Source organism: Cupressus sempervirens, chromosome 3 (assembly GCF_028749045.1).
Source record: "Cupressus sempervirens isolate cs-2001-9-10 chromosome 3, ASM2874904v1, whole genome shotgun sequence".
Taxonomy (NCBI): domain Eukaryota; kingdom Viridiplantae; phylum Streptophyta; class Pinopsida; order Cupressales; family Cupressaceae; genus Cupressus; species Cupressus sempervirens.
The window spans coordinates 227087275-227101035 of record NC_143120.1 but is presented as its reverse complement, the minus strand read 5'-3'; the positions used below and the strand labels follow the sequence as shown (position 1 = coordinate 227101035).

Genomic DNA, 13761 nt, shown 5'->3' with positions numbered 1-13761 from the left:
GGTACCCTACTTTAAATAATTGTTTTCCTAAAGTAGACACTTACTATTTAAGTGAGCCAAACTAAGTCCTATGAAGGCCAAATTTAAATATAAACTAGGCTTTGACAAAGAATACACAATAATCTTAGCTAAAAATGGACTCTCTATCCAACTATCTTAGCTTGTGAGGGCCAATAATAAGCTAATCCAACAAACTTTGATGCTAGCGAAAATGAAAACACTACATTGTATGAAGCATTTTGTATTGTGTGATCATCGTTTTCACTCAATGTGTGAAGGTGTGTGCAAGAATCTCTCTTAACTTTGTTAGACTAAGTTTAATCAAAATAAAGAGGCCTAAGTCTCATCGTCACTTAAACAAGTGCATCCTTTTAACCAAGGCCTTTGATACATTTCTCAATTTCTTTAAATAAAATTGATAGTGAACTCAAATGACTCAAAGAATAAAAGCTTACCAACTACAAAGCCTTAGTGATTTAATGGTGAAAACTTTCACTCTACATTAGGTCGCCTTGCTTCTACCTTCATAACTTTATAGTAATTATGTCATGTTTTAACCTCCACGTGATTTTTTTAACATCTCACATATTGTGCCTAAATAGTAAACTAAAACATAATATATACAAGAGACGTTTGAAAAAGTTAGGAAAAAAAAACAGTGTCCCCTTTGTAAGATATGCATTTTAATTTACTAAGTTTGGAAAATAAAAAATCGAAGTGTCCCCTTTGTAAGATATGCATTTTAGTTTACTATTTAGACGTTGCTTTGTAGCAAACCATCAAGCAATAGCTAATAATTGATTTGTAGATGTCAAATCTCCTTAAAACAGCATGGATTGTCTCTGACAAAATATACGAGTTTTCTCCTAGTACAGTAGAAAAGGTATATGCATGCATTTTGCACAAAACTCAATAATACCTATTACATTTAGGCGTGTCTCTAGTATCAATTTTATTTTATCCGCAAGAGATGGCGTCATAATTATTAAATTACAATCTTTGACCCCAATGGTTGTTAAATTTAAATTTAAGACACAATTTTAAAATGATTTTTAATTTAATTTTTTAAATCAGTAAATTGCCGTCTTGATGCCGGCATAGACATTGGCCAATGGTTGCACTATGAAGCCCAGAATTGTGGTGCAGAAGATAACACAATAAACTAACCCACCATGACGGTAATGCAACTGAAAAAAATATATTCATTTGTTCATAACTATCAGAACTCTCATGATCAAATGGTAGGTTGGAGCATCATAGATTAATTTATGTCATTGGATCAACAACGGAGGACCTCACAAGATGAGAGTGTCGTCTGTGTGTATTTTCTATTCTATCTATTATGTTCCTTGAGATCAGATACAAGTATATAGAATTACGAGAAAGATCAGTCATAGAATCATAAGAAGCTTGACCCACGTATAAGAACAAGTAGGCTTCTCTGTATTAGAAAGGCGACAAGCTCTAGACCCAAATTCTAAGGTCTCTCAGACCACATAAGAGGATCGTTAATGTGGCTCCAGAAGTTGGAGCTACTTCCTTCAAAAGTACACAACTTTCTAGTGTATCATGCCTAAGGAAGGTTGACAAAAATTGGATTCTTGAGCAAACAGAGCTTCAGATCCTGGATGTCAAGAAGAACTGCCCAATCAAAAACTTCAGAAGTGATTTTTCCGTAAACCGAAGATAATCAATTACAAGTCTCCATCAAGGTATAGAATAAATTTTAGGGACCAAACTTTGATGTTAACCAGTTGTTGGTCACCTGATGATCAATATCATTTCCACCTAGTATTACATAAAACTCAAAAAAGGATAGCTTGGCAAGGTCTGTATCACTTCCACTTTGTTCTTTCGTTACAATTATTGAGCTAATAAGGTGTGAGAAAGGACCAGATTTTGTCAACATCTTGCTCACTTGCAGAGCCTTTCTATAGGATTATCTACATCACTGTGTTTTATTATAATAAAATCCTCTGGTTGGATTCGCCCAGTCCCCATTGCAAAGATAATAAAATCCTCTGGTTGAATTCGCCCAGTCCCCATTGCAAAGACGGTAGTCTTTGAACACAATGTTTTGAAGCAAGTAGTGTAAAATTTGTTACTGATTTTGAATTTTCCCATTATGCCTCAACGTATTTAACATATATTTGAATTGACCAATTGGATTGGTGTTCAAGTCTTCCCAAAACCAACCTGTAAAATATATGCTGCCCAACTATTTATAAACTTTTGAACCATGCTCTATCGTTACTTATCATTGATATTGATATATATAGCCCAACGAGATGACCCATCATCAAAATCACATATCCGAATTGTACCATTGCTATCCCAAAGTACACATATCCAGGTCAGGTGCATGTCAAGACGCCCAAATAATAAGACTCGAGATTAAATTCAATAATTTGGGTTCGCAATAAGAAAAAGTGACTTCACCATCTGTATCTGTAACTGCAAACTAAAATCATCAAAACTTGCAGTCTCCTAGTACTAAAGTGTCTAGAGAAGAATATGATTGTCCACTTTTCTATAATGATTCTGAATGTATAGCCTAAATACAAAAAAATCAGGAATTTCTTCCAACTGGAAAAATAATCTTTAGACGTTTCATCTTTTAGATATAATCTTAGTGAGCACAAGTTCACCGGTCCTCTTGATTTCAAATGCTCCTTGCAGAAGACACTCAAACTTTTATTCCAGTTCTTTTAACAGACATGTATTTAGAAGCTTTTTTATTTACGGGAATTGATATCACTTATTGCATCCTGCACAAACTTGTAGAGTGTTTATCAAGCAACAAACTTCAAGCAACGTGTATCTGAATGTATTCTTTGGCATCGGAGTGAGCAAAACCGAGATCCGCACTGCACACAGGTGTAAGGAGCTATATAGCCACAAACACTGCAGAAATGCCGCCGAGCTGTGGAGCTTGGAGGACCTACAGCAGCTCTCAGATATGTTGGTACATGGGGAGGTGTAGCTTCCAAATTTGCCTACGATAACAAAGAAAGAAAATTTAATTAGGCATTGGAATTAGTTTTTACCTGATAAGAATTTGGTCGGTGAACATATGATATTGAGATGTGGGCATAGTATGGTTATCTAAGATCTTAGAATATCTAATGGTGTACTATTAGAATTATTATCATGTTGGTCTAACCAACTCAAATTCTTTTTGATTGTACAAATCTGTCCCTCTACATATTGAGATAATCTATTACCGAGTTACCAATTGTCTCTGTAGTCAAGCTTTTTGGTAAACATATTTGTGTCAACATCCCCCTTGAGCAGCACTTACCTGCTCAGGGCTCTTGGCCTGGCTCTTACCCATGTTAAACCTTAGGGCTTCGTGTACGAATAAGTGTTTTCTATCATAACTTAAATATCCAACATGTATGCACATTTTCATTTTGTCTTCCTTCGGAGAGTTGGAAACTAAAGAGAGAAGTGAGACTGGAGAGAGAAGTTTTGATTCTAGAAAAGGAACAAATGTTGCTTCAGACCTCTTGTAATAACTCCATAAAAGTTTGTGGTGCCTTCTTTGCATTCTCCAGAGCTTTAGCTTGCCTTGTTTTACGTTTTGAGCTTCTTGAATGCTTCTTTTGGGTAAAAACTGCAAAATCAGCAGTATGATGTCAAACAGTAAACAAGTGCCTATAATGTTCATTATGAACTTCAGAAAAAAAGCTGACTGTTCAGAACAGTAAAAAAATATAATATATGATAGTGTTGAGATACATGAGGATAGCATATAGATTCAACGTTTTACAATGAAACAAATATTTTATCTTCAAGTAGAATAAAATGTTTCTAAATAGAAATTGGTTCAACAATAATTCCGCATCTCTTATTCTACGAACAGAGTTGAGGAAGGATGAAAGAACTCTGCAGTAAAGAGAAGTTTCTTTGCGTTATCAATTTCCTGAATAGAAAATCTCAAAACCATTTCTAAAGAATATAAGACCTTAAAGTGAAACAATAAGTTCCCTAAAAAGCTATTTTTCTTGTGACTTCTGCCGTCTTTGTAAAAAAGGAAGCTAGCAAAATGCAAACAATTAAGTTTGAAGCCAGTTCAAATCGTTCAAGAGAATAATAACGTAGTAAGCAAGGATTTATTTGATATACTCATCAGTCATTTTTTGAGATTTTGATGAATGTTTTCAAGTTTGGGAAGAAATTTTCAAGTTTTTTTTCCATTTTTTTAACTAAAGAAACAAGTATAGCTATCTATTTTAGTATATATTATCATTCTTTTACACTTGTAGGCTTGATGTTCATAGATTTATTTATTTTTAATCTAAATTTATTTAATTTCTTATTATAGTGAGAAATTAGATTTTATTGTGCAAGAATGGCCACCACCAATAGTCAAAGTTCAAAGGGAGGGCAAGGAGCCGAAAGTTTCAAATTGGTGTAGGATCTCCTTTATGGAGACATACCACAAGAATATCACAGGCTTCAAGAGGTGCCTCATGTCTTTCGAAGTGCAATTATCATCCAAGTAACAAAGGCAACCTATTCAATAAATGGGCCCATATTCCCAGGTCAAACTTCATTTTATGGGCCCTATTGACCAAGAAATGGGAATGTGCAAAGGCAAAGATGGGGAGGGGATGTCTAATGCACATATAGCCTCATATATAAATTGGTTAAAAGATCAAAACAATGTTCTTATCAACCTCCATCCAAAAAGAAAAAAATCAAATTACATATTAAACCAATTATATCCTCCAAACATCCATTCTTGCAAGTACTTGTACCGGGAGAGGAAGAGGAAGAGGAATAAGTAGAAATTACCACCTATAAAGAGGTCCATTGGACACCGGATTTAAAATGGAGGCAAGAGAGCTTGTTGATCAAGCCATTGAACATTACCTCTATGTCAATGGTCTTCCTTCCAACTTGGTGAGATCACAAGATTGGAAGGAAATAGTGGCGGCCATCAATAAACATCAGCTGATTACACAAGTCCTAGGTATGAAAAGGTGCCTACCACTCTATTGCAAAAAAAGAAGACTTCTGTAGAGAGCTATTCAACCAATTAAAAATTCTTGAAAAACTTTGGGTGTTTCTACTGTTTCTGATGGATGAAAAGATACAAGAAGTCGGTCATTGATTAATGTCATTGCAGTGTCCCCCAAAGGAGCAATGTTTTTGAAGACATTTGATTGTGCAAAGGAAGTGAAAGATTCATAGTTCATTTCCAGAATTCTCATTGAGGCCATAATGATGGTGGGTACTGAGACTTTGGTCCAAGTGATTACAGACAATGCCAAAAGTTGTAGGGCTGTAGGTACTTCAGTTGAGGACCAGTATGACCATATTTTTTGGACACCACGCACCGTACACTCTCTTAACTTGGTCATGCAACAAATTGGCACTCAAATAGATTCGGTGAAGCAAATATACCACAAGAGAGAAAAGATACAAATGTTTGTGACGAACCATCACATGTCACAATCGATTTTCAGATCATTCTCCAAATTGGAGTTGTTGAAGGTAAATTATTATTACTAGATTTAATTTGTTTCTTTAATTTGAACAAATTTTATGTCATGTTCAACTATCAAATTGCATATAACTTTATTTAATATACATTGACATATTGTTATCAACTTGCTTAGGTTGTTGAGATCCAATTTGCATCTCATACTATTGTTATGAGATAACTTGTCAAGGTGCAAGGGGCAATGAGCCAAATGGTTATTTCTAACCAGTGGGGTATATGGAAGGGGCTCCAAATTCAAAGAGGACCCAAAAGGTCAAGGCATTAACCTTGAATGACAATTGGTGGGCTTGTGTGCAATTTATATTGGATTTCACCAAACCCATCATGACTATAGTTTTCTTTGTTGAGATAGATCAACCTTGTTTGGGGGATGTCTATGATAGCATGGACACAATGGTAGAGATGGTAAAACTTGCAATACAAACACATGAGAATGACCCCATAGAATGTAAAGCCTTATGCAATAAGGTGGAAACAATCACTCATCGTCATTGGAAAAAGATGACTACCCCATTGCACCTCCTTGCATATGCCCTATCTCCAAGGTGCTATAGCAAGGAAATACTTACTATGCCAAATAGAGTAGCACCATATGCAAATGAGGAATTGCTAAAGGGTGCTAAAAAGCTTTTGCAAGCCCCAAGACGATAAATGCACAAAAAATTAGGACATAATTTGGCTTATATGCTTTAAGAGAAAAACTAAATCAAATTGCACCAAAGGACCAAAATGGCATAGGAGCTATCACATGGTGATACCTCTATGGTCAACCATTTGAGCATCTACAACCTCTTGCAATCAAGATCTTCTCACAACTAATTTATTAATTTTCTTCTAATTTTTATCTTTAATTTTTTAACACTATCCAGGTTGCAAGTTCTTCTATTGTTGAACAGAATTGGAGTACATATTCCTTTATCCACTCAGTGAAGCATAACCACTTGGGCTCAAAAAAAGCTAAGGACTTGGTTCACACTCATACCAACTTGCTTCTTTTATCACGTAAGGTTAATCACTACAAGCAAGGGGCAGCCAAGCGTTGGGATGTAGCCCCTAAGCGTGCCAACTTGGATGCAACGTATCAAGATCTTACTACAATCATAGACGATAACGATGATATCATCATGACACATGGTGCATCTAGCACAAGTGAAACCATTTTGTGTTCATAGATGATAATGATGATATCATCATGACACATGGTGCATCTAGCTCTTATTTATTAATTAATTATTAAAGTTACATTATTATATTAATATTTTATTATAATAATGTAATTAAGAGATATTACTAAAAGAGTTTTGGAAAGTTTCAAGAGCTGAGTTCTTTTGAGAAACTTTGCAATTTCTAAAGTTGTCTTTTGGGAAATTGTTAGCAAAAACAGTTATAAATACGAGTTCATTTCATTGGAAGAGACTTCCGATTATCCGATTATCTTATTTGCTTTTGTTGCCTGTGTGAATTTCTGAACTTTTTCTGATTTCTAAACCCTTGCTGAGGTATAAGGGCCTTTTTTCAGAGAAGTGTTTTGCATCTGCTGCTGAGGTATAGCAGATTTGACTAAGAGATTAATAGCATTAAATTGGTGGATGACATTGTGCTGGTGTTCGAAGGCTGCAGTAACATATAAAGGCAGCGAATTGATTTGTTAATGAGCTGCAACTTCATGTTGAGGCCCATGTCTATTCCTTGGAGGCCTGCATTGACATTTTGGAAGCCTGCAAACACTTCGGAAGGCCTACGTTGAAGAAATAAGGGCCTACGTTTATTAATTATAGGCCTGTGATGTTTACTGCATGGAGTAAATGGATTAATGCACACAGACAATGAACAAAAACAGCAGATCTCCTTTTATTATTCACATATGCCAAGAGATTACATACAGATGATGATTTACAATGATCCCAGATGGGGTATCAATACTTCCCGCCGAACCTTCCCGAAGGGGTCCGTCGGCTACATAACAATACTAATCTACCCGTCGGCTACACAATATCTACCGACGACATGAACCCCTCGGCTACACAATCTTTACCGACAACATGAACCTGTCGGCTACACAGTTTCTACCAATGACATCATCCCCCCAAAAGAAAAAGTCATCTCCGAACGACAATTACAAAATATCCAAGACAAATTAACAAACAAAATCCATTAACTGACTAACTACAACAAGATAGATGACTTTCACATTCGTCCCGTGCCTGCACCAAATTGGTCTCCAACCCACGATGCATCTATAGCCTCTACTAACACAATACTGTCTCCTTAATCAAGCTGACCTTGATAGCCACCCATGCTACTTTCTCTGCTTCCAACTCCTGTGTGCCCTGAGCCAAGTGTCCTTGTTCTGCCTTCAACTGGATGATCAACTCCTCGCGAGCTCTCTATGCATCCACCAAGACAGCTTCACGTCCAACACCTACTCCAAGTGCTTGAAAGCGTAACATCCCTCTCGAAAGGCTTGCTCCAATGCTCTCTCCACCTCTGGCACACTGCCTGCAACAGCTCCAGGTCTCATCAACTGGTCACACTTCTCACGGCTGATAACTGCACCGACTGGGGGTCTAGGGGGCATCGCCCCCAGCGGGGTTGAGGGGCAGCGCCCTAGGCGCGCTCCCTGTCGCAATATAGGGCGGGGTCCCGCCAAGACCAAATTAGCACTTTGAAACCCACACAAAACTGCATGGAACACTCTATTTTTGTGATTTTCTTCTGATCCCACGCTCTTTCTGGCAATCACTTGTGTTTCCTACCTGTTTATATCTTTCCCTTCCCCTCGACATCATACATTATTCATTCTGAACATCTTGAGTTCTCGTTTTTTTTTTTTTTTAATTTAATTTTTAGGTTGGCTCCTTCCTCTGCCTGTTTTGTCTCTCTATCACTCCCAACTGCTCTATAGCTTTTGCCTGCCCGCGGAGAACGTGCCTCAGATATAATTTTTTCCTTTCTGTTGCCTCTTTCCTTTCCTATCAATTTTCTTTTAACCTCGGCTGGAAGATTACTAGTCCGCGGAAGTGGTGTTGTGCACATCTTGTTAAAACAACTATCAATACCTTCCTTCCTCCTACGCATGGATGTTCTAGTATAAAGTTAACATCCTCGGAAGATAAGAGTTTACACTGCTGCAAATATATGGTAAACATCTGCGGATTAATACTCTGTCCGTGGGGGGGTCTAGAGTTTATGCCATGATTATAACACCAAACTCATAACCATCTCCACAGAAGCATGAAGTGTACTGCTACGAAAGCAAGCTACATGCCACGGAGATTAAAAAAATTGCAACACGTGCAAGTCAACGTCCGTGAAAGTATGGAAATCTCAGGTTGTGGGGCATTAAAAAGTCACCCGCAGAACAACCCGTGGGACTATCCGCAGCATGCTTACTTCATTTTTTTTATTTTTTTTATTTTTTTCCCTCCACTTTTCTCTCTTCTTTTTTTTTCTTTTTTTCCTTTATTCTTCTTCAGTGTCCACAGAACTTCTTTGTGAAACTGGAGTAACTGTATTACTTGCCACCAGCACCTTCCCCTTATGTTGAGCTCTTACTAAATCGCAGCCATCAGGGACTCTCCTACCTGAATCCGTCCTCCTGATGCCCGAATGCTTAGAGAACCGAGAATTGGATGAACCATTTGAAGAGATGGCATTGGATGCTGATGTGCACCGAAATTTACTAAAATTACGCCTACTCCCCTCCACTGTGGAGGACATCCCAACAAATTTATCTTTCGATCCAAATCCAGCACTTGTGGTACAACTTTCTTGAGAAGAATTCTTGCCTCCAACTTGGTTTTCACTTCTTTGAAAAGAAGTCTTCCACCTGTTTTGTGTAACTTTCGTGGCCCATTGTGCTTGCAGTCATCGCTCATCTAGATTATTTCCTTGTTGTCGGCACCTTTCTACTAATTTTATGGTGCAGTGTAACCTTTTCTTTCCGCGCGGTCCATTCACCATGTACTGGGCGGTGGGATCTTTCCTGTTTTTTGGTTCATACTGTATGTTCTTCCCCTCAGCTTCAGCCGTAACCGCATTTCCTTCTTTCGCTTCTCTGTATTCCTTTGAACAGTTATTTTCCTTTTCTTTCTTACTTTTGTCAACCCTTAACATATTACAGCTTGGAAAGAGTTCGTAGTCCTCTATTTGCCGGTGGAAAAGGCCATTCACCGAGTCTAAGTCGTCGTCATTCGATCCTCCTAATCTCAATACTCCTTCGTCCGGTTCCATTCTCTTCTTTCCATCATCATCACTCTCGCTTTCACCTTCTAAGTCTGACGACGCCGCCTCCTCACCTACCATTTGTGTGTGTAGGTCAATTATGAATCTTCTACCTCCGCGCTCCATTGATAGGCTATTTCGTTTCCAATCATGTTTTACTTTTGCTTGCACTAACCAATTCTGTCCCAGAATAGCGTCATAGCCTTTTCTTTTCAATGGGATGACCACGAAGTCCAATAAAAATGGTTGCATTCCAATAGTTACCAGTTGCGCCCTCAAGGTTCCCAACAGTTTGATCCCGTGCTAGTTCACTATTAGCAACTAGAATGTAAGTGGCCACAACGTCGGCTATCCCAACCTCTTCCAGGTATCCTCGTGTAAGACATTCACGCCGGACCCTCCGTCGACAATTGTGTCTGTCAGAACATTTCCCAGAATCCCCATCTCGACAACCGTCGGATGCTGTCCAAATGTGAGGGCTAGCAGCATGGGGTCCTCTGCACTTGCGCCGCTTTCCTTTGCTCGTCCTGGTTCTTTTGGTAGCTTAGCAGCTGGAGCAATGTTTGTGAGTGCCGATCGAAGCTAAGGCATTGTGAGAAGTAGATCATTTATTTTGATAGGTACCTCAGTTTGTAATATCTGGCGTACGATGTTTTGTTTCGCACAATTCCTTGCTGAGGCACCAATGGTGTCCTTCAACTGAGACATCTCCACCTGTGCTGCTTTTTCAATTTTCGCCTGTGCTTCCTTTAATTTCCTCTTTTCTTCCGTCGGGTCAAGGTACAGTTTTGCTTGCCTCCGTGTAATTGCCAGAACCTCCTCTTCATCTGTCCCGATGGTGATCAAATTGACTCCTGATTTCGAGCACTTGGCATCTTCATGATCACCGGGTCCGCACCATCTACATAATAATTTTGGTGTGGTTGTCGTACAGTCTTTGGCAAAGTGGCCCCACAAATTACATGCTTGGCATTGAACCATCGGTTGGCCGTTTGCATCGTACTGAATTCGACTTCGGCTACCATTATTATTATTCGCATTGTTGTTGTTTTGCCCTCTGCTATTATTTTTGTACCCCCCTGAAGTGGCACCATCAATGTGTGTGTTTCCGTTCCCTCCTAAAGTGGAAGCTACCTGTGTCAGGAGCACTTGTTGAGGTCCTCTTGTTTTCATATTGAAGGGGCATTCTTTTGTGGAATGTCCCATGATCTCGCAGATCTCGCAGAACTGGTTCTTTGGATAGGATCCCTTCGTGTGACCTGCCGTACATTCCGTGCACCATACTCGCTTCTCTTCGTTTCTTTCCGCATGTTCTTAAATTCTTTCATCGTGCAGATCATGTCCTTCTGGAGAGCTCGGACTTCCTTGCTACTGTCTCCATCATCGTTGCTATCTTCTCCCAATGACACATCGTCATCTGAATCAGAGGAACTACTCTTCTTTTTCTTTTTCGTCTTCTGCTCACTTTCTAAGTTCATTGCTCAATTGTATGCTTCAGTGTATGACGATGGCGGCACAATCTTCATCTTTTTCCACAACTTCGGGCGTAGGCCTTCAACGAACCATCTTTTTTGCAATCCATCTACCGGCTTATTTTTCATTTTATTTATTAAGTCTTTTAATTTCCTGGCGTAGACTCGGACAATTTCATTCTTCACTTGCTTTGTGTTGTATATTTCTGCTACAATCTCATTGTCGTCATGCAACAGTTGAAATTCCATGATAAACTCCTTTTAATGTTGTCCCAATTGGTTAACTTTTGGGGATCTGTATCAGCAAACCAATCAATTGCAACACCTCATAGGGTTGTCGGAAATTGTCGAACCCATTCATTTGTATCTGTTATGCCATTCGCCCTCCAAATCGTTTCGCACGTTTTGCAGTGTCGAATTGGATTGGCCATACCATCACCATCAAACTTAGGCAACTTTTCCTTTGGTCCCGCCATCACTACTTGATTTTGTGCACGGGCGTTGTTCGGTCCTGCAACACTGGCACTATTCTACACTCCCACACCAACGCTTTGCACTCCCACACCGAAGCTTTGCACTCCCACACCGTGGCTTTGCACTCCCACATCAGCGCTCTGTGCTCCCACACTGTCGTTGTTTGGTACAGGTGTCTTATTTGCAACAGCGGTGAACTTTGGTGAAGAAGGATCTTCTAAAGTTGTCCCTTCCGAAAGTATATCGCGGACGAAGAGTTCACTCCATGCTCGTACTCCCTCGGCACTCCAAGCCGTGCAAGTTAATTCCCTTTCGTCTGGATTCTCTTCCCTCGGCAAACACAAGTTCAAATATTTCTCCCTTGCTTCTTCCACCAATTCCACCCGCTGGCGAGTCTCCAACAACAATTCCTCAGCACTTGTGTCCATCGGCAATCTTTTGAAACCTCCGTCTGCGTTTGGCCTGCTGTGCCAAAATTAAATTTCCTTGAGTTGTGCGGATTTCATCTCTGTCCTTCAGCTTATTCTTATTTTTGTTTAACTGATTCGGCAGTAGTCGTCATTCCTTAGCCTTTGTTCTAGGTCCATCGGGCAACGGCGCCAAATGTTTACTGCATGGAGTAAACGGATTAATGCAGACAGACAATGAACAAGAACAGTAGATCTCCTTTTATTATTCGCATATGCCAAGAGATTACATACAAACGATGATTTACAATGAGCCCAGACGGGGTATAAATACTTCCCGCCGAACCTTCCCGAAGGTGTTCGTCGGCTACATAACAATACTAATCTACCCGTTGGCTACACAATCTTTACCGACGACATCAACCCGTCGGCTACACAATCTTTACCGACAACATGAACCCGTCGGCTACACAGTTTCTACCGACGACATGCGATTTACTTTCTTGCCCTGCGTCTGAGTTCTGAGATCTGTAGTGCACTATCAGGCCTTGTTCCTTGCATCATAGAGACCAGTGTGGACTATAGGAGGGTGGCGAACACAAACAAGAGCCTTGCAGATGGAGTTTAAAGTGTTCACAGTCTGAATATTCATCCTGGAGCTGAACAACATACAAATTAATTTTGTAACAGGTTCTTTGTATGCAATGTGAATTTGGAATAAATTTGTCATAGGACTGTATTTACTCTCTATCAACTAAATTGGCAGAATTGAGATTGGTCAGTTATTCCTTGTTAGATTTCCATTATCATTACTAATTTTCAAAATTCCAAAGAGAAATTAATATACAGGCAGAACATTCGTTTTGGTTATATCAAAGAAACATTAAATACTTTTTGCATTTCTAAATTACACTGCTGGAAGAGTTTGTCTGCCAAATGTTCGATTAAATGCCAAATCTTTGATTAGTAAAAGAAGTTGATGTTATTTGATGTTATCTTGATTGATGAACATTGAATCATGAACTAGATTTTGATTTTGTAATTCAAATTGCATTGGAATCGTGAACATGGACATATATGATATAGCTCATTAGTTATTGAACATATTTCAATTTCAATATTTCTGAACTATCAAATATGAAATATCTTGATCAATGGTGAAGTATCATACTATCAAATGATTTTAAAAAAATAATAATAATATTTCTTGCTTTTCTTTATATAAATATATAAACGCATCCAAATGCCCAAAAAAAATTCACACATCTGTGCACCCACATCCACACCCAAATCGGAAACTTAGATTTCAACATATAGATACATTACACATTGGTTTTTGGTACTTTTCAGACCCATAACAAGTGGTCTTAGATATGCATAAAACATATATTATTGTCCTTGAAATCCCAGATCTGTGGTTTTATTTAATTTTCAGTTGGCCTGCTACATTATTTTTTTTGCTGCTTCCACATTGCAGGAAAGTTAAACCAGAAAGAAAAAATTATTACATTAGCAACTTTAATAGCAATTCCATTTTATATTTATGACAGGATGAAACTGCTGAAGGTAAGAAGTGTATTTTAGCTTGCTTTGTTCTTGATTATTGGATTATAACTTCAACTAAGGGGTTTACAATCACAATGAAGGATTGTTTCCTTACCAATTATGAGTC

At 38.6% G+C, this 13761-nt stretch overlaps 1 protein-coding gene across 2 annotated transcripts in view; it reads right to left on the bottom strand.

Moving 5' to 3' along the window:
• Positions 1–2377: 2377 nt before the first annotated feature.
• The window catches only part of SEF (HIT-type Zinc finger family protein), an 81484-nt gene continuing 70100 nt past the window's right edge, over positions 2378–13761 (bottom strand). For both annotated transcript variants that reach the window (XM_089819161.1, XM_089819162.1), the window contains exons 4-5: positions 3507–3616; positions 2378–2996 (exon numbers count right to left, since the gene is read on the bottom strand). In XM_089819161.1, coding sequence (XP_089675287.1) covers positions 2793–2996; positions 3507–3616 — 314 coding nt within the window. In that variant the 3' untranslated portion in view covers positions 2378–2792. The remainder of the gene's footprint in view (positions 2997–3506; positions 3617–13761) is intronic.